The sequence below is a fragment of the Solanum verrucosum genome, unplaced genomic scaffold (assembly GCF_900185275.1).
Source record: "Solanum verrucosum unplaced genomic scaffold, falcon-dt-bn FXZP01000154.1, whole genome shotgun sequence".
Lineage (NCBI taxonomy): Eukaryota > Viridiplantae > Streptophyta > Magnoliopsida > Solanales > Solanaceae > Solanum > Solanum verrucosum.
This window is the reverse complement of record NW_026020217.1, coordinates 1,469,962-1,496,049: the sequence shown is the minus strand read 5'-3', so window position 1 is coordinate 1,496,049 and position 26,088 is coordinate 1,469,962. Positions and strand designations below refer to the sequence as shown.

Genomic DNA, 26,088 nt, shown 5'->3' with positions numbered 1-26,088 from the left:
TCTAAATATTCCTAAATAAAACTTGGGGCCAAACGGGTCCAAAGCCCAACATATTCCTAGCTCTTTGGCGACCATATCTTTGATGACAAACCTCTATGCACACTCTGCACCAGGGAGAAACAAATCACAGAATACTGCCGGAAAAATGCAAATTAAAGAGCGTATATTGAGAGCTTGGCTATGGATGATTTCAGACGATGTAGAGGTAGGCTGAAAAAGTAATAGAGAGAGGTGATTAGATAAGATATATTGGTATAACTTCGGCTTGCTGATGACATGATATTAGATAGGAGATTATGGAAGACAATAGATTAAGGTAGAAGGTTAGTTAGTAGTTGGATGTTGTCTCGCTTATTCTTTCATACTAGTAAATGTTAGTCATAGTATTACACTTGTAGTTTCTTGTTTTTTCAATTTCTGTTACTACTTATATTTCTTGTACTTCGATTATCGTATTATATATATTGTTGTAGTATTATTTCTTTTTTCAGAATACTTTTTCGTGCCTTGTTTAGTATTTTGCTTTAGTTTTGTTCATCCATGTAGGCTGTTAATTACTATCAGAAATAACTTATTTACCTCCTAAAGTAGGGATAAAAATTACGTACACACTACTTTTCTCACACTCCATTTGTGAATTACACTGATATGTTATTGTTGTTTCATCTTCACAAGAATTTGGACAACATTGCTAAAGTATTCTTATATATTGATAGTGTAATATACCACAAATACAATAAATTACAGTTGAAATAAAATGACAAAAATGAATAAATAAATTTTTAGGCTAAGGCACGGATATCTCGCTCTTTTAAGGAGATTCAAGCCCACTGCGATATAATCTACACCGATCCAATAGTAATACTCTTGACTTGTCCCCTCTAGGATACAACAGCCCAACAACGTAACGTCGTACAACTCAAGCAACTCCGGATTAGTTGAAGAGTCCAAAGCTCCACAAAAAGAACTCATTCTTCAACATATAAACACTCTCTTTTGTATAGTGAATATAGTTGAAGACTTGGAATATTTTCTATGTCTCAACTCTCTCTTTCACTATACTAACCTCAATATAAATTCAATATAATACTACTCATCTAATTTTTCACTCTATCTTTTCTTGTACATCTCTTGTTGTTTCTATTTCTACCCAACACAAAGGAATACCACACTATTTATAGGTGATGAATACTTCCTTACAATGAATAGGAAGATAGTGGGTAGTAAATTTGCCAAATGAATGACTCAAATGTTACATAAGTTACAAGACATAAAGATAGAATAATGGGTGAAATGAAGAGTTGGTGGTTACATAAGTTACCAAAAAGCTAATGACCACTTTCTTCCACAATTGATGAGAGTAAAGAGGCACAAATGTAATGTCCGCCAATAGACATAACGTGATATATAATGTGACATATAATATATTTTTTTATTAATATTAAAATGTCACACCAACATATATTGTGTAATTATTATGAAAACCATGGAGTTCTACACTTATTTCTAAAGTTGAATAACAAATAATTTTTTGTGGAGCATAAATTTATATTTTTACGATATAATATCTCACAAGCATGCCACAAAATTCATAACAAGTTATGTCATACTGCACAACTTTATTTTTAAGGCATTTATGTCGAGTGAGACGAGAATTCAATTTCATAATCGATAAGATATGTCATAACTACATAACTTAATTCCTAAAGTGAGACAAGATAAATTCAGTTTCAAAACCCACAAGATATGTCATACTACATAACTTAATTCCTATCGAATTTATGTCCAAAGAGATAAAAGTTTAGTTTTAGAATCATATATTATGCCGTAAAAGACATTACTTAATTCTTAAAAAAATTATGTTGAGCGAGTCAAGAATTTTCTTAACTTATGTTGAGTGAATTAAGTCCTAGAAATACTGCACAATTTATACCACAACAACTTAATTCCTATAGAATTTATTCTAACAAAATAAAATTCTCTAAACTTATGCCGAACGAATCAAGTCATAAATAAAGATACTTAACACACAAATTTTCATTAAATGAATAAAAATTAAAAATCATCATATTTAATAATAAAAACTTCTTGTTACTCATGAGTCCTTTTTTATTTGTATTTTTAAAATCTTTTTTGAGCAACTTTCACATATACCAAACACAAAAATCATATTTGTATGCTATAACTATAGTTTGCATAATTGCGCTCTATAGCAAACTTCATGTTTGGCCATTTCGCTATACATTTTTTTTTCCACCTGGTGTCCAGAGCCCACATTGGAGCTCCGACTAAATCCGGAACGCGCACTGCAGGGTCCATTCGGGTGTGGCGCTCCCAGTAAGATTTTCTCCATACCAGGGCTCAAACTTGAGACCTCTAGTTAAGGGTGAAGCACTCCCACTAGTGCACCACAACCTATGTTGGTGCTATTTCGCTATACATATATACAAAAATAGCTGTCTATGCTGACTATTTCGCTATACATATATACAAAAGAAGAAATTGTATAATATGTTTCGGTATACATATACAAAAGAATCAATTGTATAATTTGTGTTTGTATAAAGCGAGAAAGAGAGAAAGGCAAAAGAGAACTGGGTAGAGAAATATTTGTATTGTACAATTATAAGTGTATAGGACGAAGATATATGTATTTGCATGTGTATATACAATTTTCTCTCGCTTTATACAAACACAAACGCATTTTATACATTTACATTTATATAAAAGCGAGAGAGGCGAGGGAGAGACTGCCGAGAGTGGTGAGCGAGATTCACCAGCGAGAGAGGCGAAATAACAACAGTTTGCTACGGAGTACAATTAAATAAAACTGTAGTTATGACATTTAATTTGAATTAATAGTTTGCTATTATATACAATTTTTCCATCTTTCTGTTTTTTTGCTATAGTATAGTATTCGCGTTATATTTTAGCAGCTCTTGATGTTTTAGGATAAGAAATGTAGTTTGTTTGTATTCTGATACATGATAGGTAATCAAATTTGTGTTTTTTTGAAGTGTGTGTTTCGTTTTAAAAAACAAAAACAATATGTGTTTATACGAAAAAAAAAATTAAAATAATGCAGAGAAAATCAATATTCTATTCTTTGCAACATATTACTTACATTTATATATGTCAAATCTCTTTTCTTTAATTATTATGACATATTTTACGTAATTAATTCGACTATTTAATCAATATTAGTAATTTTAAAAAAAAATTTAGCCTCATGAATCTAATATTTTTTAATCATTTGTTCAATTACTTATTTGAAACAAATCATAATCTAAATGATTAAATAGCATTTACTAACAAATGTTAGAAAAAAATAATAATAAGTAATTTCTTTTTAAAAAGAAAAGGTAAAAAATTCCCTTAAACTATGTGGAAAGAACAAAAATGTCCTCCGTTTATAATTTGGCTTAAAAATACCTTCACCGTCAATACTTTTGTTCAAAAATGTCCTTAAACTATGCGAAACAATTCCCTCCGTTTGTAGTTTGGTCCAAAAATGTCCTTGTCATTTGTAGTTTGGTCTAAAAATGCTCTTATTGTTACTTAATGGGGTCAAAAATGCTCATTTGCCAAATAAATATATTATTTATTTTCTTTTTTAACACATTCTTTTTCTAATAATGTTTTTTTTTAAAAATCAGCAATTGTTTATCTTACTTCAATTCAAGAAAAAATAAATAATGAAAAAATTTCTTATTTTATTATCATTTTTTTTAATCATTATATAAATATAAATTAATGATGAATATACTATAATCTTATTACTTATATTATGACATATATTATATGTCGAAAGGGTACATGAAATTATTCTATACGACTCATTTATCTAGTAATACTAAAAAAAGTATCCATACAAATTTAAATTTAATCAAATTTCGATACGACAGTCCGTAAACTTAAAAAAGATAAAATGATTGAAGAAGTTGATTAACCTGTGTAAGCGTGGCGCTCACCAACAAAAGATACTTCATATATACGCTACCGAATACAAAGCAACTACACTCGCAGTTTTCATACCGACTCCTCTCTCTCACACTTTTCATCTCAACACAAGAGAAGGTATATTCTTAGACTTATTCATCAGCTTTATCAATTACATTTATCAACTTTGATCTCTAGTTTTTTTTTTTTTGTGTGTTTTCAGTAAATTTTGTGATTTTTTTCGAAAAAAGTTAAAATTGGAGTGCTATTAGTTTGAATTGTTTTGCTGAATTATTGTTTGATTTGCAGAAATCGTGTTATTTCATTCATAATTATGTTGTTTAGATCGTTTATGGTTCGGTAATTGGAAAGTTTGGTTTTGAATTGTTGGTAGTTTGAGCATTTTAGTTGTTTGCTATTAAGAAAAAGCAGAAGGTGTTTTTGGGTTTTAGTAGTTAGGGTTTGAAGCTGTTCTTGTGAATTGTAGTGTTAATTCTGAAAGGAAATGAAACTGAACTTATGGGGTGAACCAAAATCAAAATTTGTTATGTTATCTTCTAAAAAAATAAAAAATAAATCCTCTATTGGGGGTATATTTGGTACTAAGAAAAATATTGTTTAGAAAACAAGTCAGTTTCTTACTTATTTCCCAGTGTTTGATAAGTGAGCCACTGGTTCAAGCTGTGGAAACAGTCTCTAATGCAGGGTAAGAATGAGTAAGGTGAACCCTTGTGATCCGGTCCTTCCTCAGGTCCTGTGCGTAGTAAGAATTTTAGTGCACCGGGTTGCCTTTGATAAGTAAGCAAGCAAATATTGTACTAAAAGCATTTATATCATAATATGGATGTTGCTGTGTGGAGGAAGAAAAGATTAATTTGTTTTTTGAAGTTTGAGCATTATAGTTGTTTGCTATTAAGAAAAAGCAGAAGGTGTTTCTGGGTTTTAGTAGTTAGGGTTTGAAGCTGTTCTTGTGAATTGTAGTGTTAATTCTGAAAGGAAATGAAGGAAATGAAACTGAACTTATGGGGTGAACCAAAATCAAAATTTGTTATATTACCTTCTAAAAAAATAAAAAGAAATCGTGTATTGGGGGTATATTTGGTACTAAGGAAAATGTTGTTTAGAAAACGAGCGGGGTTCTTACTTATTTTTCAGTGTTTGATAAGTAAGCCACTGGTTCAAGCTGTGGAAACTGACTCTAATGCAGGGTAAGAATGCGTAAGGTGAGCCTTTGTGGTCTGGTCCTTCCTCGGGTCCTGTGTGTAGTTGGAATTTTAGTGCACTGGGTTGCCTTTGATTAGTAAGCAAGAAAATATTGTACTAAAAGCATTTATATGTAATATGGATGTTACTGTGTGGAGGAAGAAAAGATTAATTTGTTTTTTGAACCTGCTGTATAAGTCGATCTATTGATTGCTAGATTGGGAAACTTTTATCAATTAGTCTGAATATATTGTTGACTTGTTAATAATCTGTTGTATTTTCTCTATTTGGGCATTTTTTGACTGCTCGATCCTAAGTACTTTTGTTTTCTTTAGCCAATTGGATATGTTTAAAAGCATTGAAGTTGGAGATTTAGTGTTAGTACTCTTAATAGGATCTCAAAAATGTTTCTTTCCAACATTTTCTGATTAATCTGAACCAGATTCTGTAACATAGTGTAGCTTTTGTTTGATAAAATTGTGCTTTGTTTGGTTTGACTGTTCGATGGACATTTTGTCGCTTCTTAATATGGGGGCATATAATGTGATAATGACATCTTTGTTATGAAAATTATAGGCCCCTTTTGGTCCTTTGATGAGTACGCCTGGTGTAATTAACACTAGCAGTTGTCTAGACTCTAGTGTGATTTCTTCTTTTTGTATATTATTAGATTTGCAAGCTTCTTATGGGAGATGACTAGATGTGTGAATGTAATTAATTTATCCCCTTTTTTGGTGTTTATGAATTTATACTCGTATCATGCATATATCACAAATTAACTCAGGTCTGATAGTTTGGGTTCCGATGTAGTTGATGGCCTAAATTGTACAAACTTTGCTTTATCTGATGTCTAATTTCTTTGCTCTTGGTAATTGTCCATGAAGCAGAGTTAAATCAGCAGATATGAATCCAGGGGGTTATACAGCAGAAGTTACAGGTCTTTCCCCTGCTGCTACTGAGAAGGATGTTCAGGAGTTCTTTGGTTTCTGTGGGGCAATTGAACATGTTGAGATTGTCAGGTGGGATTACATTACAATTTTATTAATCATACCCTATATTTCTGTGTTGATGATTTAAAGCGAAAAAAAAGGGAAAAGATTGGAAGGGAAATTATGAGTAGAGCAATTTATTTTGATCTCCAAAATAAATGTATCTATCTGTATTGTTCTTTTTTTCAATTCCTTCCAATTCCTCAATTTCAAACCCACCCCTCAATTTTATTTTACATACACTATAAATGATTATCTTTTGTAATATTCTTAGATTGATATGTGATCGATAAACAAGTTTTTCTGCCACTAATTTTTGGTTTGTTATTATCCTGTTTCCTTTTTTGATCTCTTCTGAAAATGTATGTTATTGTAGAGAAAGTAAGGATTTGGTTGTCAGTGATAGGCATTTATGTCTCTTTATATAATTTGGTTTTGTCTGTGACATGAATTATTTGATTTCTGGGAAAACTGGAGCTCTAATTCACATTGTCTATTCTGAGAATTCGTTATTGTTGCTATGTCCTCTAGCAAATAAAGAGCTGCAAGAATTTCACCTATGGTACTCTTTACTTTCTTTTTGCCCTTCGAAAGTACGATTAGAGCTGTTTACAGAGTCTTTTCTATATCAATCCCTACTTCAATTGAAATTGGAAGAAATCATGGTGGAGCTCTGAGCTCCACTGAAGTCTCTTATCGCATTGCGCGAGCTTTTACTCCACCAAACTGTTTACAAATGACTCTTGCCATCAACATTACTATTTCAGTTGTTATTCTACTGATGATTAATCATGTAATTGAGGAACTTTCTCGGTCTCACAACATACATCATGTGTTTCATTCCTTCTTTTTGCTTCAGCTACTGCATATAAAATTTTGGTTACTGATTGAGTGATGCTCGTGGTTGTGAATGCAGAGCTGGTGAACATGCAAGTACAGCCTATGTTACGTTTAAAAATCCTCATGCATTGGAAACGGCTGTCTTACTGAGTGTAAGTTCCTTCAGATTGCTTATTGATCTAGTGTACTACATAGTAAATAAGGTTTAGGTCTCAGAATTAGCAGCCTACAATTGTATTTCCCCTTCAACTTGACAGTTGCTAATTCTGGTTCTATGTGGTGTATAACTGAGTGCATTCTGTTTCACTTCCCTTATGTGTTTCATAGTGTGTGAATTCAAAATAGCTTTATCTGCCGGATGTCGTGCTGATATTACATTATCTTAAAAAATGATACAACTTTGGGAAGCTGTTGTTTGCATTTTATCTAATGCGAGCAAAGAGGTAATGGGTGGTTTTACAACTGCGAACTTAACTGTTATTTATGCTCATCTCTTATATATCTCTAGTTCAGAGCATAAACAATTAGCTTCTTTTGCTCTATGATAGTGTGTACTAGAGATAACATAGTAGTGCTCACTCTTCTTTCAGGGAGCTGCCATTTTGGATCAACGTGTGTGCATAACCAGCTGGGGTCACTATCAAGATGAATTTGATTATTGGAATCATTCATCATGGAAACCTCAAGAAGACTGTCATTCAAGTGTATGATCTTCTCCCTCCTGCTTTCCTATCTACTCATTTCTGTATGAATGGTGAGGTGTGTATTTCTAATGAGTGGAATTATATATCCAGCAGGATTCCCAAGGACACTATTTTGTTTCTTCTGCTGGGGAAGCTGTAACATTGACTCAAGATGTGGTTAAAACCATGCTATCTCAAGGGTATGTTCTTGGAAAAGGCGCATTGGGAAAAGCCAAAGCTTTTGACGAATCTCATGGGCTCTCAGCAACTGCAGTCTCCAAGGTTGCTGATTTAAGTGAGAGAATCGGCCTCACTGACAAGTTCTGTGCCGGGGTTGAAGTGGCTAGATCCGTGGATCAGAGGTATCACATATCAGATACCACCAGATCAGCTGTTTCAGCTACAGGTAGAACTGCCATCTCTGCTGCAACTGCTGTTGTCAACAGTAGCTACTTTTCCAAAGGAGCTCTTTGGATGTCTGGTGCACTAAGTAAAGCGGCTCAAGCTGCAGCTGATTTGGGTAGCCGAGGCATTAACAAATGAGTAGGTTCGAGCAATTGACATGTAGCTTGGAGTCCTTTATATGAGAATGGTATTAGTTCTATGGGTTGTGTGGTGTAAAGTCGTGAACTAAGTAGATTGGCCTAATGGTGTTGATTCATCTGGAATCGAACTGTGTTTCCTTTCCGTTGTTGTTTGGATATCAGGTCGATGTTGTAAAGAACATATAGTACACTAATACGTTGAGTAGGAATTTCCTTTTCAGTTTATTTCTTGCCTTTTTTCCCCCTTCCCTTTTACTGGTTTTGCAATATGCAATTGTGCTCAAGTCCTCAAAAGAGGAGAAGTTGTGTATGTATCCCTGTTGTCTATTATGTGGAGTTCATTAGAGAAAATTTAGGAACTCTAACTTAGGGACGAAGTCAATTTCCCCCAGTTCTCTTCATTGTAAAATCATCCTTCAAGACGAATAATCTCTTCTCCCTACTTTCTTCTCACCATTTTATATAGTTTCATAACATTAACTTATTTATATAATGAAACATCTAAACTACCATATTTTATTATGTGTTGAAATATTCAATAGAAACATGTCACTATTATTAACTATTTTTAACTTTATGTGAACATGTTAAATTTGGTATGTCACAAAAAGACCCTCGTGTCATGCCACAATACCAAAATGACATAACAAGGAAAGTAAAATTCTCTAGTAGACTCACCGTCGGTGTCCTTACGTCTTCTTTTTTCCTTTGTGAAAAAGTCAAGCACCCAGCTTTGAATCCGACGTCGTTTTCCCTCAAATTAAAAACATTTCAGGCACTTTCACAATCTCTGAGCTTCATCAATCTCCATTTCCAGATCGAATGTGAAGCAGATCCCGATTCATTTGCCTGAAAAATGGATGCGGTATCGATCAGAGTACCGTATAAGAATCTGAAGCAGCAGGAAGTGGAATTAACTAATGTTGATGAATCACGGTTTACACAGTTGGAGATCCGTAGTGATTCCTCATCTCCTAGGGCTTCTAATGGAGAAATGAATGATTCTCATCTACCTCTTCCTCCTCCGCCTGTACGTAACAGTTTGCTTACCTTGATTCTTAGTTGCACCGTCGCTGCCGGTGTTCAGTTTGGATGGGCTTTGCAACTCTCTCTCCTTACACCTTATATTCAGGTGCAAACAACTATTTGTCATCCATTTTGTATTACTTGTCATGTTTGGTTTAGTCATAGTCAATTTGAGCTACATTAATTCAAATATTAGGTGTTCGAATATGAAAAATACTATAAGTTGCAATCCTCCTTCTAATATATTAATATGATGAAAAAAAATACTATCTTAAAATGTTGGTCATTTTAAGATAACAGTGTTGATTGAAGTTTAAAGATGTTAATTTCACTTGTTTACAAGCTCTGTTTTTATTTGTTTGACCGGATGTGGAGGTAGAGATTGGTGTATGTATTTATACTAGTGATAACAACAACAACAACAAACCTAGTGTAGTCCCCATAAGTGAGCATCTGTGGAGGAGGTAGAGAAACTATTTTTGAAAGACCCTTGGCCTGAGTAATGCACAACAAAGCAGTTAAAAGGAAAATAGGAAAGTAAAGAGGAAGTAGAAAATATTAGAGAAAGCATAACATAGCATCCAGAAAACTGGAACAATAACAATAACTAACTAATGTGATAACCGAAGCGCACTAATAACGAGGCATAACAAAAAACGTAGTTGGAAGCAAGGTAGCGCTGCAAGACACAAGGAGTGTAGTCTTTTCATGGGAGTGCTAAGTTTCTGCCTAAATCTTGCCTCCAGCCGAGGCCACGTCAGTGGATAAAATTTACAGCTGCAGCAATGAGAATCTAGTTTGAAAATTTCCAACACGAATTTTCAGGAAAATTTACTTGATGTCTTTGATGCTTGTATACAACAACAACAACATACCCAGTGGAATCCCACAACTGGGTTCTGGGAAGGGTAGAGTGTACGCGGGCCTTACTACTACCTCGTGGACGTAGATAGATCCTCGGCTCGTCTTTAATGTTGTTCTAGAAGTAGAAAAAAATATCCTGTAAATTGAACATTTAGGGGTCGTTTGGTAGGGAGTATTAGGAGAAATTTTCCAAGTATTATGTGTGGTATTATTTAGTACTATGTTTGGTAGGAATTTTGGGTCTATGTATAATCAATCCATGGATTAGTTATACACCCTACATGGTATTATAGGTTGTATAACTAATACCTTCCATTTGGTAGTATTAGTTCTAATACCATGGGACTAATCTAGGTAAAGACAAAAATACCCCCTCAAATCCTTTTAATCATTTTGTTTATTTTCTTGATTTTATGTTTTATATTTATACTAATAAATTTATTTAAATAAATTAGCTTACAAATTTTATTATTTAGATATAATTTTTTGTTTCTAAAATATGAGTTATTTAATCTATTTATCATTAATATAAAATATTATAATCCGACTAATATGCTAATGTTGATGTATGAATTTAAGAACAATTCATAAGTCAAATATTGCCTCTTAACGGAAGTCCATTAAACATTACACAAGTAATCTAAAACAAGAGCATATATATATATATATATATATATATATATAAAACATCTCGAGTATAAAAATAGTTTAATTTATTTTTCTATATTTTTTATTTTTATTTTATTTTATGATAAAGAGTTTTTTTTTAATTTATTGATACAAAACAAAGTTCAATAAATTTTCTCTATAAATTATTATAGTTGTGTGACCTTTTGAGATATTAACTCTAATTTATTAAGATGACAATTATTTACTCTCAAATAATTTAAGTGAGAAAATAGTGAACATGACAATAAATTTTTTATTCTCCTAGCTAGTTAAAATGCTATAAAAAAATAATATTGTCCGTGAATTATCTACCTTGACCCAATTACATGAAATAGAAAATCTCATAATAACTCAAGGGTATAATGGAAAGAATTTTTTTTGTAGAGTTTTAAACCACACACAAAACTAGGTAAGAAACAATGAACCAAACACTTGATAAAAATAATCCCTGCATTACTAATCCATGCATTACCAATCCCTGCTTTACTAATCCTTGCATTATTGATCTTTGTACCAAATGACCCCTTAATGCCATGTGGTTCACATGAACTCTCTACTGTATTTCATTTGCAATTTTGTTTTGGTGGTTGAGAATGCAGAAACTGTCTCTGTGATCAGTTCACTTATATTTCTTAGAGAAAAAGAGATCGGTAATTGACTAAAGGTTCTTGGTATACATAAAATATTATTGACATGTATCAAAGCAGGAAGAGGAAATTAGCATAAAAGAGTAAATTATATTGTGACCTATAGTCGAGCAATTTTGGTTTCCTGGTGGACATGATATTTAAGGATCTTTAGAGTTGAAGACCTCTTGAAATAAATTCATTTTGTAGAAGCTTCAAGCTCCTCAAGTTGAAAAGCTATTTCGAAAGAGAACCCCTGTTTGCACGTCTTAGTATTATACCAATTGGAAGCTATTTAGAATAGTTGAGTGGTCCCAGTTGTTTCTTGATGACCGAGAAAGTCCCTAGGCCAGTGGTACATGGTTTGAAACAAATGGATAATGGGCGCTGCTCTACTCTTCTCCACTTAAATACCATTCTCCTGTTTGCGGCAGGATTAGCACCCTGTGATGTGCACCTAATCAACACATTATCTGTTGTGTGTTGTGTTGTTACTGTTGCGTCCAAACACACACACAAGTGTATGTAGTTGTGCAAGTAATATAGTGACTCTTGTTAGGAGCCGAATGTCGAACCTACAAGGACAAGATTGCTTAGCAAATAACTAGCTCAAGTTAAACTGTTAACATGAACAAGTGCGGGTCTAACTAAAAAAGTTTATGTGTTGTAACTTCCAATGTAAAGTAAATTGAGAGAGGACTTAAGGACTTGGGTTGTAAACAATGAGAGGGGAATTCTGGGGTCAAGGCATACTTCACAATCATGTATAACACTAAATTCTTGGTTGGTTAAGTTACCTATCCTAGTTGTTGATTCACGGAATTGATAATATGGTTATGGTCTCTCGAGCCTCTAACCATCTACTACAATTGGACGCCTAACTACATTGTTGAACGGGGATAGGTGAACCAATTTCAGAGCATTAAGCTATCTTCCCGTATTTGAACCAAATGAGGCGATCTAGGTATATTCCTATCCTAGGTGTGAATCTATCTCTAATCCTAATTATAAATTAGAACTCATTCCTTATGTTCTTCGTTCTAATCTAAGGGTTCGTCTCCCGAGTTCAGAAAAGGTTTATTGATTTACTCTGATGGTAGCTAAGCATTAAAGTAGTAAGAGCAAGAACATAAGAACAGTCAATAATGTTAAACCACAATAACCAGCTCAAAACAATGTTATACAATCATGTTTAGTAGCCTCAGCCCTAGAACGAGGATTTCTAGCCACTAATGATTCAAATAACAGTTATATGGATTGAAAAATTCATACAAGAATTGAAGTAATGTAAAGAGGCAAGAAAGAACCCTAAAATAACTCCCTCAGTCGTCCAAGAGTTCCCCTCCAATGTAGGTCCATTAAAATATCACATAAGTGTCCTATTTATAGTAGAAAAGGAGTGCAAAAAGCCGGTCCCAGGTCTGTGACACGGACTTATCGTGGACCTTGCTGTCTGAAAAAGTCAAAAAACACTGCCCAAGTCCATGGCACGGAATTGATTCACTACAGCGCATTTTTTTCTCCAACTTCTATTTTCTTGTTTTTTTCATCACTTCCCGTTCATCCAATAGCTTCTACTCCTATGCATTCCATCTTCAAAATGAACTCCTTCAACTCCAACTTTAGCTCAATTCATATGCAAATCCATCCTACACGAGTTAATCACATCTGTTAGTTTATGGACGCAATCACTAATAAAACATGAGAATACAATAGAATTCATTCGCGAACTAACTTATAATATGGGTATAAAATGTCATTTGGACGTATAAATACACCCAAGATTACTTACCTCTAGAACAAAGCCCTGAGGATTGAGTGGGTTCCAGCTTCTAATAGTTTCGTGTAATGAGTACTTCTCATGGGTGACTAGTAAGTGCTTATGATGAAAAGGCAACCTTGGTGAGAAATCAATAAAGAGGGATTACGACAAGGTGGTAGCTTCTTTTTGATCCTCACCATCTGGTATATATGTTTTAATAATTAGATTGTATGGTATATTTATTTGTTTCTGTACACATTTTCTTTAGGTAGTAAATAATTTCATTAATGTGGCAAAATTCCTGTATTTAAGCCTTATTGGTTGGTATATGGTACAGTTGTGTTGTTTCTGTACACACATAAATGCATGACAACCGTATTCGTGTTGTACATCCAGAGTTTCCATGATCAGAGTGGTTTATCATATAGACCTCCTTTCTCCTTTTGGTCAAACCTAAACAGTTGTACATCCGAGAACAGTTTCTTTCTGTATCAAAATTTGATTGTTATAAGGGAATAACTTAAATTTTAATCAGTAGAGTTTCACATAAAAGGTTTCAGCAAATAGCATTCTTTAATAGCTTAATGGCCTTTATATACAGCTTGCAGTTGATATCTTCCCCTTTGGAAGTTAATACTCAATTTTCAAGAAAATAAGAAACAGAAAGCAAAATTATGTTCATGAAGTTACAGCTTGGTCATGAAAAATAATTCCTTTGAAGGTTTGAATTTTCTAGAGTAATCTCTTAATTGCAATCATGGTTCCAGTGCAGAAATGGTCTTTAAAATCAATAGCTGTTTTCTGCTAGCCTCAAGCAATAACTTCTTATAATTTTCTATCTTTTAGTGGCTTCATTTTTTTATTTTTTATTTTTTATTTTTTTTTGCCTATTTCTAGTTGAGCTTCTTCTTTGCCTAAAATTTTTCATTTCTATGTTTTGCAGACACTTGGCATAGAGCATGCCTTCTCTTCTTTTATCTGGCTATGCGGTCCTATTACTGGCCTTGTGGTAAGGTGTTCGAATATCATGGAGTTTTATTGCAGATTACTTGGTAAAATGTCCATCTAAAGTGATGAATGTCAGCAATTAGAATTTAGAGCTGTGAAAACAGCTCTACTGAGATAAATTGCTGAAAATATAAGATGGGGATAACCTTTGCACCTGCAGAACCAATTGCAAAAGCTACACTTTTTGAAATTCTGTGGACTCATTAAACAAGAATTGTTAAACTTCAGCCCATGTACTTAAAATTGTAGATATGGCTTTGCTGAACTGTAACTTCTTTTTTTAACTTTCGGATCTCTGCAAAATTTGTCAGCTGTTCCTTGAATTAAAATTTTCTATCCTTTGATCAGTAAAACGAAGTTGCCAGATATATGGTACATACAAAAAAAACTTATATATTGGAGTAGTTTCTCCAGCAGCCCCATTGAGTATTCAACTTATAAACTTGTCTTCTTGGATATTCTTTCAGGTACAACCTTGTGTAGGTATATGGAGTGATAAATGTCATTCTAAATATGGCAGAAGAAGGCCTTTCATTTTTATTGGAGCTGTCATGATCTCTATTGCTGTAAGCATTTAGCAGTTATTTTTATCCTATATTGAATTATTTGGTTCCAGTTAAATCGGCTGAACTAAATCTTGTCGTTTAGGTGATAATTATCGGGTTTTCTGCAGACATAGGATACTTATTGGGGGACACAAAAGAGCATTGCAGGTTTTAACTTCCTCTTGTTCCTGTAATTTTTTGGATTATCTGAATAGGCTGTGAAGTCTTTGATTATTGTGTGAAAATGCAGCACTTTCAAAGGCACTCGCTCAAGAGCAGCCATTGTATTTGTCGTTGGGTTTTGGATGCTCGATCTTGCTAATAATACTGTGCAGGTTAGCTTCTGAAAATTTACTACTATTTCTAGCGGTGTAGATGATTCTAGTAGATGTTACACTATAGTTGTTTTATGTTGGCAGGGTCCGGCTCGAGCTCTTTTGGCAGATTTGTCAGGTAAAAGTTCCGATAGTTGGAAGAATTTTTTTTTTTTTCAATTAATTGATACAGTTCTTCTTTTGTTGCAATTTGTTGAGATGTCTTGGGAACTTTGTTGTAGGTCCTGATCAAAGAAATACCGCAAATGCTGTGTTCTGCTCCTGGATGGCTGTCGGAAACATTCTTGGATTTTCTGCTGGAGCCAGTGGAGGTTGGCACAGGTTTGCTGTTTATTGCATATCTGAAGTGACATGGTGATGTTTTATGTGTGTGTGCTTATGTAAAAAGATAGCTCACAATCCACATCCTGCTTGAACAATATCATTTGTTCAGCATTCTTCTTGAGGGCCATGCCTTTAAAAGTTGTTGAGCTTTTGGTAGCAAAAATGTCTTCTCAATTAAGATTTGGTTAAAATATTACATGCTTAAGGTAGTCTTTGACAAAACTTTGTATCTGGACAGATGGTTTCCGTTTTTGACAAATAGAGCTTGTTGTGAGCCATGTGGAAATCTCAAAGCAGCATTCTTAGTTGCAGTGGTGAGTTAACTGCCCTCGATAGAGTTTTTGTGTAGATATAGTAAATTCTATTTTTGAATCTTGATTTTTGATATCATCTATTTTACTTACACACGTTTTTTCTACCTTGTTTATGTACATTGACAAAACTTGTTGCTAACAAAACATTAAAGGAAGTTTCTGGATCTACTCGTCATATCCTGCATCCTAGATAAAGATTTTCCTCGAGCATCTTTTGTAAATAATGTCTTAAAACATTAATCACGTCCTCTTATGCATCTTGCCACTTGCTACTTGCTGATATACCTTTTTTTAAACCGACTGATCTACTATTGTTGAACATTGGCTTCTGAAATTAGATAGAGTACAAAGACAACATTTACATCTCAATCCCTAGAGGGGTTGGCTAGTGGCGACAAGAAAATCCCACAAGATTCAAGCACATTGATGGAAAACCAGCAACCCTCATGTACAACCCATGAAAATGACTAACATAAACATAAAGGGGTCAACACAAAAACAAGCAGTAGATAGCTTAAATCCTTGCTAGCACTGCCGATTAACCCAAACCAAGCTAGATTTAGAATAAGAAAGAAATGACAAATTCAAATAGAAGCAATTAGTCCACACAAGTATTATCTTTTTTTTTAATTGTTAATAGGTTAATATTGATAATCATGCTCTCTGGACTGTTAACAGGTCTTTCTGACTCTCTGCACGTTAGTAACTCTCTACTTCGCCAATGAAGTCCCGCTGTCACCCAAGCAATACAAACGCTTGTCAGATTCTGCTCCTCTCTTGGATAGTCCTCAGAATACTGGCTTTGACCTTTCTCAATCGAAAAGGGAGCTGCAGTCTGTAAATAGTGTAGCAAATAATGAATCTGAGATGGGTCGTGTAGCAGATAATAGTCCAAAGAATGAAGAACAGAGACCTGACAAGGATCAAGGTAATAGCTTCGCTGATAGCCCTGGAGCAGTTTTGGTCAATCTGTTGACCAGCTTACGTCATTTGCCTCCCGCAATGCATTCGGTTCTCATTGTCATGGCTCTGACTTGGGTAAGTAACTTCCTGATTTTTCTGATTTAAGCTTTTAACTAGCTGTACACATTTTCAATTCACTGTATTTTGTGAATTTTATTCTTTAGGTTTCTTGTAGTCTTTCCACTGCAGCTAATTATCTATCTTTCTGTTCTTTCAACCAGTTGTCCTGGTTTCCCTTTTTCCTTTTTGACACGGATTGGATGGGGAGAGAAGTCTATCATGGGGACCCGAAAGGAGAAGCAGATGAAGTAAATGCATATAACCAAGGTGTCAGAGAAGGTGCATTTGGTTTGCTATTGAATTCTGTAAGAACTCAGAATTGAGAATAACTAGTTATCCTTTATTTAGATCCAACAATAGGTGATTTGCAGCTTAACTAGAATTAATTATCCATTGAGAGCTTATTTATGTCTCTCATGGCTGCCCCACTGACGTCTAAGTTATTGTGATGAATCTCACTGTGAGCAGGTTGTTCTTGGCGTTAGCTCCTTTCTTATTGAGCCAATGTGCAAGTGGATTGGTTCTAGACTTGTTTGGGCTGTGAGCAACTTCATTGTATTTGTCTGCATGGCCTGCACCGCTATCATTAGCGTGGTTTCTATCAGTGCACATACGGAGGGAGTCCAACATGTAATTGGTGCTACTCGATCAACTCAAATTGCTGCTTTGGTTGTTTTCTCTCTTCTTGGCATTCCTCTTGCTGTAAGTTTTTTCTATTACTACATATATTTTTGTACCTGTTAGCTGCTTATCCAGTAGATGTGATATTTTATATCTGGGGATATTGATACTTCTGGATGATAGTTCATCTTTTCATGCATTTTGCTTTACATGCCTGCAGGTAACATACAGTGTCCCTTTCTCTATCACAGCAGAGTTGACAGCTGACGCTGGTGGTGGTCAAGGTATTTTCTTCGATCCATTAAAATGTCATCATGTCTTACTCGATGAGGCGATTATTGAAACTGGTATGCTTTTGCAGGGTTGGCAATAGGAGTCCTGAATCTTGCAATTGTTGTACCTCAGGTAAGTTTGCCTTTATATCTCTAATTATTCATAATCATTGTGTATGTGTGATATTGAATTTCATTGAAATGCTTAACGCATGACATAACAACAACATATATACCTAGTGTATGTAACCCCACAAGTGGCGATGACATAATTTTCTATTTACTTAGATGGTTGTCTCGCTTGGTGCCGGTCCATGGGATGCTTTATTTGGTGGAGGAAACATACCGGCATTTGTCTTAGCATCTTTAGCTGCACTTGCTGCTGGAATTTTTGCTATGCTCAGACTACCAAATTTATCAAGTAATTTCAAATCAACTGGCTTCCATTTTGGTTGAGTAAATTTATTCTGTTATACACATTACACATTACACATTACACATCTAGTTCATGTTACTGAAGTAACAAAAAAATAGTATAGTTTAGCCGTGATAGGTATCTGATATTTTTCACTCATATTCAATTCATTTTACCCCAATTTTTGACTCTCTTGTATAATGTAAAATTGTCATCTGTAATGAGGAAGAATGTTGATTACTCTTTGTGAATAACTGGATATCTCAATGATTTGTCGCAAATCAGTTTTTTGTATTATTTTATGGGGATGGTGCGGTTGCAGGGCAAACCATTGTAAACCTGTGAAGACTTCAATCCGCCCCGCATAGACCTGCCACCCATGAAATAAAGAGTAGAAAGTTAACAAAAAGTCTCACACGTAAAATTTTAAGACATTATTATGAAGTTTCAAATTTGTAACTTTAAAATAATGAATATATTTTCAAAAGCATGATTGAAAAGTTGCATTTACAACTGTTGATTGATTTGTTTCACCCTAAATCTGATCCATTTTACCTAATTTTGCTGTACACAACTGTTTTTTTTTCGTTTTCCACCCGGTGGGTTTATAACTGTTGATTGATTTGTTTCTGCCTAAATCTGATCCATTTTACCTAATTTTGCTGTACATAACTGTTTTTCTTTTTGGTTTTTCACCCGGTGTTCGGAGTCTACATTGGAGCTCCGACTAAATCCGGATTGCACACTAAAGGGTCCATTTGGGGTAGCCTTCCAACAGAATTTTCTCCATGGCTCGAACCTGAAATTTCTGATTAAGGGTGAAACACTCTCACCAGTGCACCACAACCCAAGTTGGTGCTGTACACAACTGTTATTTGGTTTGTCTGCTACTCAAATAGATATTCGATCTCTGAATACTGCAGCTCAATTAATTAATTGGAGAAAACGACCTTTGCTTAAATACTTGCAAAAGTATATAATATGATGCTCAAATAGAAATATAGGCATATGGTCACTGGAACAATTGTACTATTTTGGCTACCACTATTTTTTTTTCTCTTTCGATTTAACTATTTGGTATTCGAAATTATTGGTTCGATTAATTTAAATTTAGTTATGAGGCGGATCAAGAGTGGTTTGTGCAAGTTTATGTCAATTCAGTAGCTTTTACTCAAATATTATATATATATATATTTTAAAGCTGAACTAACAGAATTTAAATCCCAAAAGCATGAAAGAGGTCATGATATAATAATATAGTAATGTCATGTGAAAATAAATGACACAAAACAAGATAGGGTAAAAAGAATAATTTATCAATATTAAAGAACTTCTGCACAGGTGATTCTACTAAAGGACATGAAATAAGATCAATAAAATAAGGAGTACTACTTTTTAGGTGTTCAATTTATTTATACTGTTTTGATTTGACGTAGAGTTTAAAAAAGTAGAAAAGACTTATAAACTTCATGGTCGTAAACATGCTATTGGCAAAAATAGAAAGAAACATTTTTTTTAAACAGATAAAAAAAAAGTAAGACAAATAAATTGAAATAAAGTACTCCATAACTTAGGATGGAAGTAGTAGAGGGTACAAAATATCAAATCAAGATTCACAGACCTTACAGTGTTATATATATATATATATATATTGAGATTATTTTTTGGCATATTTGTTAGTTGTTTCTTATGAATATGAACAATAGATTCGTTTACCTAATAATAACAATTACCTAATAATAACAAGCAAGCATGTGACAAATCTGCATGGAAATTGGAAAACCCTAGTAGATTATATTCTTCTATTTTTTTTATTTTTTTAAAGTTTAAGTTATGTGCACTGAAGGTGCAAAAATTATTTATATAATTAGGTCACTTATTATGTAATTACTGATAAATTTCTTATAAAGCAATATTCATTTTGTCCTAATTTATGTGAAGAAAATCGAAGTATGAGGATTCATTAGGTTTGGACTATACATGAATTCGACTATATATTTTTCAAATATTTTAAAATAAAATTTACATATGAAAAATATACTAAAAGTACTACAAATCAATATAGTTGACGAGTTAATGATTTTTAAAACATGAGAAAGTTATAATCAAAGACTCCTCACATAGTAACCCCTTCACATAAAATGAAACGGAGAAAATATACAGTATTAGTAATTTGAGAAAGAAGTAACTATATAACATACTATGACATATTAAAATTTACTCATAGTATAAAAGTATTTTTAAATTATTGTTAGTGTATGCATCTTAAATAATTTATATTATATTATGTATAATATAACTAGAAGAAAGTTAGATGAAGATCAAGTTAGTGATTCGTGAATTCTTTTTTGGGATCATGTGAAGAAAGGATAGATTATCTCTGGCATCATGGCTGGATAATTTGGCATTATATTATAATTCTGAATCTTCCAATATTTATTTCTTAATCTTATAATTAAAAAATCTAAGTGGAAATATTTAACTATATTTATTTTAAGTGACAAATAAGCCTATGAAGGGGTTACATGGTGGATTCTGAAACTAAAACCCCATTATTTAATTTCAATAAGTAGTATTCTCTCCGTCCCAAAATACTTGTTACAGTTCAATTCTCGAAATCAATTTTGAATCATTTTTAAAATTAAATTGAATAAAAATAATCTAATGTTAGATAGTAAAAATATTCAAAAACTATACGAAAAATATTATAAGTTACAATTCTTTCTAAAATACTAATTAAATTCTGAATATTTAACTCTCGAGAAATGAAAAATGATTAAGTATTTTTGGGACAAAGAAAGTACATGTTGGATTATATTAATATTGGAATAATATCAGAATCTTTAGCCTTGTTGTGGATATGGAGGATTATAAATTATAAGGTAACATGTGGTGGCCATTAACATGGAATTATTGCAATTAATTAACTACTAATCTATGAAATACCTGCTTTGTGTCAACGGTTTGTTTATTAGTATTCTCTACGTCCCATATTAATTGTAATGTATCATTTTTTTTTATAAATTAATTTGAATAATTTTTATAGTTAAATTATATTAAAGTAATTTAATATTTTTAAAAATTATTATAAATTACAATTTTCTTATATCAGTTTGATGAAGAAATATATTTAAAATGTTAATTAAAATTACGTAATTAACTTTCGAAAAGATTAATTTGGATGGAGAAAGTATTAAATTAACTGTTTGTGCAGAAGAAGAAAAAAAGAGTTAATTAATTATAACAAACAAAGGGTGATGCAACAGATATTTGGATCTAAGTTCGAGGTTGCTTCTGGAAACTGGAAAGTTTACACTAACTAATCATATACTTTTTTTTTTAATATAGATCACCAAATTTTAGGAATGAAAGTTATACTCACTTACAGTATAATTTGTTTATTATTATTATTATTATTATTATTATTATTATTATTATTATTATTATTATTATTATTATTATTATTATTTAACACACTATAATAGATCGACATAATTACACTATTATAAAATTGTCTTAAGAGGTTAAGTAAATATTTTAGGGAAAATGATGTATTATAGCAAACTATTAATTCAAAAGAAATGTTATAGCTACAGTTTAATTTAGTTCGAATTCGTAGCAAACACTTTGCCATTCAAAGAATCTCGCTCGCCACTCTGGAATCTCGCTCGCCTCTCTCACTTTATACAAACACTAATGTATAAATTGTGTTTGTATAAAGCGAGAGAGAACTGTATATACAAATACAATACAATACACATACATATCTTTTCGTCCTATACACTTATAATTATACAAATACAAATCTCCCCCTGCCCAGATTTCTTTTGCCTTTCTCTCTTTCTCGTTTTATACAAATTACAATGTATAATTTGTGTTGTATAAAGAGAGAGAGAGAGAGATATTTGATATACAAATGTTTTAATTCGATTTAATTGTATACAAATTCAAATTTTATGCAGATAAACAAACACAATCATTGATACATATACATAGTAGTTACATATATACAATTATCTAACCGATATATATATACAATCACTGCGCTTATATACAGACGAGATGTCTGCCTACGATTTATACAAATCAGATGCTCCATAGCAAACATAACAAAACTGTAGCTATAGAGCGCTAATACGATTTTTATGTTTGCTATTCCTAAAATTGGCTCAATATTTTACTATAAAAAATTAAAATTAACTACAAACTTGGTTGCTAAGTCATTGGCAGCTAACAATTCTTTTTGATATTTTGTGTTATTTTATTTTGCTATTTAGCTATAGAATGTGACCGTTGCTCATTGAATTTTATTTTTCCATTAGATGAGGCTCACACATATTCTGCAGTACCCCCTCCATGAATACTCATTTGGTATGAAAAGTTTGTAATGTTAATTGAGTACTCGATTCTTCAATCGATTGACTTGAAATAAAACCTGAATATTAAAAAAAGATGAATTAGCGGATCATAGACCTAAGTCGAAAGCATGCATGATTTCTCTCCAAGCTGCGGAACTAACAAGTCTATTAGGTATACCTGAACATTCTTCGTCAGGGGCTGAGTTAATATACAATTCCACTTTAGAGACTTTCCTTCGGGATAAGTAGGATATGGTGCCACAAATTGCCTCGCAGTGCTTACACTTCTCACCTATCAAAATTCTGTTCAAAAACCTCGTCCAAATTCTTATTTTTCTTTAGTAGTATTTTTGTATATGTTTGCATGAGTAGTAGCTATGCTGTCCTTTTCACTTAAAAAAATAAAATTAGTTACGAAATTTATTATTAATCTATCACTATATAACTCATAGCTAGGAAAATGTTTTGATAATTCATCGTTAAATAAAATTAAAAAATATTAACCCTACCTTTATTTTTAGATTTTTATTGTGTTCATTTTTAGCTAAATGATCAATGGACTGGAGATTGGATCTTCCAATAAGTTAAAAACAATCTTCTTGAAAGGCCTATATATAATTTTAATTCATCCATATATTTTCCAATCAAATATGTCACCAAACACATGATATAAACATAATTATAGTCAACACATGACTCAAATTTATCAAGAAAAGTGAAAGTGATATTGAAAGAAAGAGGATGATAGGGAAAAAAAAGAGAGATGTACATGTGATCAAAATTTGTAGGGTCAAGTAAAGAATAAATACAGGTGACACACACATATATATAATATATAGTAGTACTTAGTACAATAAAAGTTTAAATTTTTTTAAAAGTTTTTGAAAATTTTAAGAAGTTTTTGAAAAGAAAAAAGAGTTTTGTGTTTGATGCTAGGGAGTGGGTGACAGTAGGTCACATGTTTGCTTACTTTCTTGACATGTATGTATCTATCTATCAAAAACACAAAAGGACTATAAAGATAGTGAAATAAACACTATCATGGAAAAGAAAAGGAAGTATCCAAAAACTAATGGTGGGTACACACTAAATTCAAGAATATTTTGGGACTCATTTTTGGTTACTAGGATTAGAAAAATAAACAATATATAACATATTCAGCGTGATTCTACAAGTAGGATTTGAAAAAATAAATAAAATGAACACAAATTTGATTCTTTTCTTATCAATCTATTACAAGGTAAATATTATTGTGTTTCTGATAGACCCTTGGCTTGGAAGAGAGAAGAGGGATTATAAAAATAATTTTAATATAAAAATGGATGTTATCTTATACTGTGTTTGGCAGAGATTTCATTTTGGATGTAAGCAATATTGATAACATTTTATAAGGATATTTCAGTATTATTTTATTTTTTATATAGAAATCAACAAGGAGCAACTTACATGAATATGACTTTTAATTACTTGGATATATATACTTGAAAGAAATAATTCAAATTTCCAAAATGACTTTGATTTCATATTTTGAATATTTGTTTATGTTAAAAATTATGGTGGCACGTAAGATTTTACATTATAAAAAACTTAAATACTTGTTTCAATGTGTTGAACCATATAATTTTTGTAAAGAGGGTTGCTTGGATGGTAAAACCTTTCACGTCCAACCTTAAGATCGTGAGTTAAAGTCACCAAGACAGCAAAAAGAGTGGAAGCTCCTAGAGAGGAATTGAAAAAACATATTCCACGAACCCAAGACCAAGACCGAGTCCAAGATCCCAATCCCAAGACCTGAGATCCAACCTCGACCTGGCTTCGTCCCCAAGATTGAGATTCAAGACCCAACCTCGATTTGATCCCCACCCAAGACACCTAACCCAGATTTGATCCCTACCCGAGACCCAACCCTGACAACAATACTTTACCTGATCGAGTCTCAAGTCGGGGGTTGTTTAGTCTTGTGCCGATTAAGGGTCGGGTTTCATGTTGGATTGGGCATTGGGTCATGATTCAGGGTCAGATTCGGGTTGGGGTCTGGTCGCAGGTCATCCGAGAGGATTTTGTGTCGATCAGGGGCGGAGCCAACATACATTCAAGGGGTAGATCTAAACCCCCTTCAGCAAAAAATACTACTTCTCTGTCCCATTTTTACGACTTACTTTCCTTTTTAGACAGTCTAAAAAAGAATTACACATTTCTATATTAAGTAACAATTTAACTTTAAACTGTCCATTTTACCCTTGATAAAAATGATTTATAATCACACAAACTTTTATCATTCATTTTAGACTACAAGTTTTAAAAGTCTTCCTTTCTTTCCTAAACTCCGTGCCAAGTCAAATCACTTCACATAAATGAGACGTAGGGAGTACTATTTATATATGGTTAAATTTTTTTTATGTATATATAGTAGATGTCGAAACCCCTTCGGTCCGTTCATGTGTTTACCTCTTTAGATTTTGAACTCCCTTGTTAAAAATTCTAGTTCTGCCATTGATGTCGGACATTAGATCCCAGGTTAGGATTGATTTGGGTCAGGGCGGTTCTCGAATTGGGCAACCCGGGGTGGGGTAGGGTGTGAGGTGGTAGGTTGAGGCACTAGGGATTAGGGGCATTTTGGTGAATTGAGGTGGGTGGGAGGTGAATGGTGAAGTGGGAAGAGAATTTTGAAAAATATTTTTCTTACGTACATTTTAGTAGAAAATTCATTTTCCTAAATTGGATAATAATAACATTATTGAAAAAAAAAAATTCACAACATTTAAATCAATCAAACATGAGAAAATTCGTTATCGAGTAATTGATTATTCATCAATCTTGTTAGGGTAAGTGAAAGACTCTAAGCCTAACTTAGAGTACCTATATACTTATATTTTGTCCAAGCACCAAATTAACAACCCCTCAATATTTTCATATTTTTTCACTATACAAATATTTCATTAATTAATTTATTGTATAGTATGTTTTTGTGATTTATATTTGGTACCATACCCTTCTTTCATTATCACTTGTCAGCACAAGTTTGCTAAAGTCCCCTTCACGAGAATGACCATTTCCAACTCTCCTTGTTTTCTTCTACTCTTTCATCTGTTTGTCTTCTTCCTTCTCCTTGGAATGTGTGCTTTGATTCTCCTCTTTCCTATTTTCACACCACCCCTTTTTTCCCCATTGGTTAATTTTAGGCACAAAATATGAGAAACAATCATAAAAAGTTAAAAAATACTTTGGACATTTATGTGCAATAGTACAAGAATGTAAACATCACTCAAAATCAAGAAACAAAATAGGTGAAAACCAATGGTAGGAGTAATTGATAAGATTATTCAAAGTCGTGGTGAAGTGATAATTAAGTATCATCACGTTCATAATCGATAAAACTATTCAAAGTCGTGGCGAGGTAATAAGTATCATTACATTCTTAATCATAAGTCTCTGATTTGAGTTATGAAAATGAAATTGTGCACGCCTTCATAAGGAATATTTCATCATTCAAAAGTGAATTTCTTATGTGCGAACCTAAATTATTAATCAGGTCTGAAATGAATATTGAATACCAGATGAAAATACAAAAACAAGAATGTTCATTTTTTCTATTGATATAATCATAGACGATAGATAAAGTGTAAGTAATAATGTAAATAAGGGGGAAAAAGACATGTCTTTATTAATATTTTTCTCCATAAAAAGTACTTGAAATGTACTTGGTTACTTTATACAAATGCCTAAT

At 32.8% G+C, this 26,088-nt stretch overlaps 3 protein-coding genes across 6 annotated transcripts in view; all 3 read left to right on the top strand.

Moving 5' to 3' along the window:
* The window catches only part of LOC125830748 (probable serine/threonine-protein kinase PBL3), a 253,789-nt gene that overhangs the window by 133,009 nt on the left and 94,692 nt on the right, over positions 1-26,088 (top strand). The window lies entirely within an intron of this gene.
* Positions 3,962-8,424, top strand: LOC125830753 (binding partner of ACD11 1). Of its 3 annotated transcripts, none has more exons than XM_049509924.1 (5): positions 3,962-4,077; positions 6,044-6,161; positions 7,048-7,123; positions 7,562-7,675; positions 7,769-8,424. In XM_049509924.1, exons 2-5 carry the CDS (start codon positions 6,046-6,048, stop codon positions 8,195-8,197), a joined length of 735 nt encoding a protein of 244 aa, XP_049365881.1. In that variant the 5' UTR covers positions 3,962-4,077; positions 6,044-6,045; the 3' UTR covers positions 8,198-8,424. The 3 variants fall into 3 exon arrangements, with proteins under 3 accessions (XP_049365881.1, XP_049365879.1, XP_049365880.1); XM_049509922.1 differs by having other exon boundaries at positions 4,007-4,077; positions 7,766-8,424; XM_049509923.1 differs by lacking the exon at positions 3,962-4,077 and having other exon boundaries at positions 6,000-6,161.
* Positions 8,895-18,254, top strand: LOC125830743 (sucrose transport protein SUC3). Of its 2 annotated transcripts, XM_049509908.1 has the most exons (15): positions 8,895-8,943; positions 8,975-9,331; positions 14,090-14,155; positions 14,622-14,720; positions 14,803-14,867; positions 14,950-15,034; positions 15,119-15,152; positions 15,256-15,355; positions 15,597-15,672; positions 16,351-16,710; positions 16,857-17,000; positions 17,164-17,397; positions 17,537-17,600; positions 17,678-17,721; positions 17,877-18,254. In XM_049509908.1, exons 2-15 carry the CDS (start codon positions 9,056-9,058, stop codon positions 18,042-18,044), a joined length of 1,815 nt encoding a protein of 604 aa, XP_049365865.1. In that variant the 5' UTR covers positions 8,895-8,943; positions 8,975-9,055; the 3' UTR covers positions 18,045-18,254. The 2 variants fall into 2 exon arrangements, with proteins under 2 accessions (XP_049365865.1, XP_049365866.1); XM_049509909.1 differs by lacking the exons at positions 8,895-8,943; positions 8,975-9,331 and adding an exon at positions 14,466-14,526 and having other exon boundaries at positions 14,111-14,155.

What these genes read in the sequence shown, in the direction of transcription:
- LOC125830753 (XM_049509922.1), top strand. Translation starts at nt 6,046, where the DNA reads ATGAATCCAGGGGGTTATACAGCAGAAGTTACAGGTCTTTCCCCTGCT. An exon ending in GAACATGTTGAGATTGTCAG is followed by an intron (nt 6,162 to 7,047) that starts GTGGGATTACAT and finishes TTGTGAATGCAG; the next exon opens with AGCTGGTGAACATGCAAGTA. An exon ending in AAGAAGACTGTCATTCAAGT is followed by an intron (nt 7,676 to 7,765) that starts GTATGATCTTCT and finishes TTATATATCCAG; the next exon opens with CAGGATTCCCAAGGACACTA.
- LOC125830743 (XM_049509908.1), top strand. Translation starts at nt 9,056, where the DNA reads ATGGATGCGGTATCGATCAGAGTACCGTATAAGAATCTGAAGCAGCAG. An exon ending in CAGCATTCTTAGTTGCAGTG is followed by an intron (nt 15,673 to 16,350) that starts GTGAGTTAACTG and finishes GACTGTTAACAG; the next exon opens with GTCTTTCTGACTCTCTGCAC. An exon ending in TTCTTGGCATTCCTCTTGCT is followed by an intron (nt 17,398 to 17,536) that starts GTAAGTTTTTTC and finishes ACATGCCTGCAG; the next exon opens with GTAACATACAGTGTCCCTTT.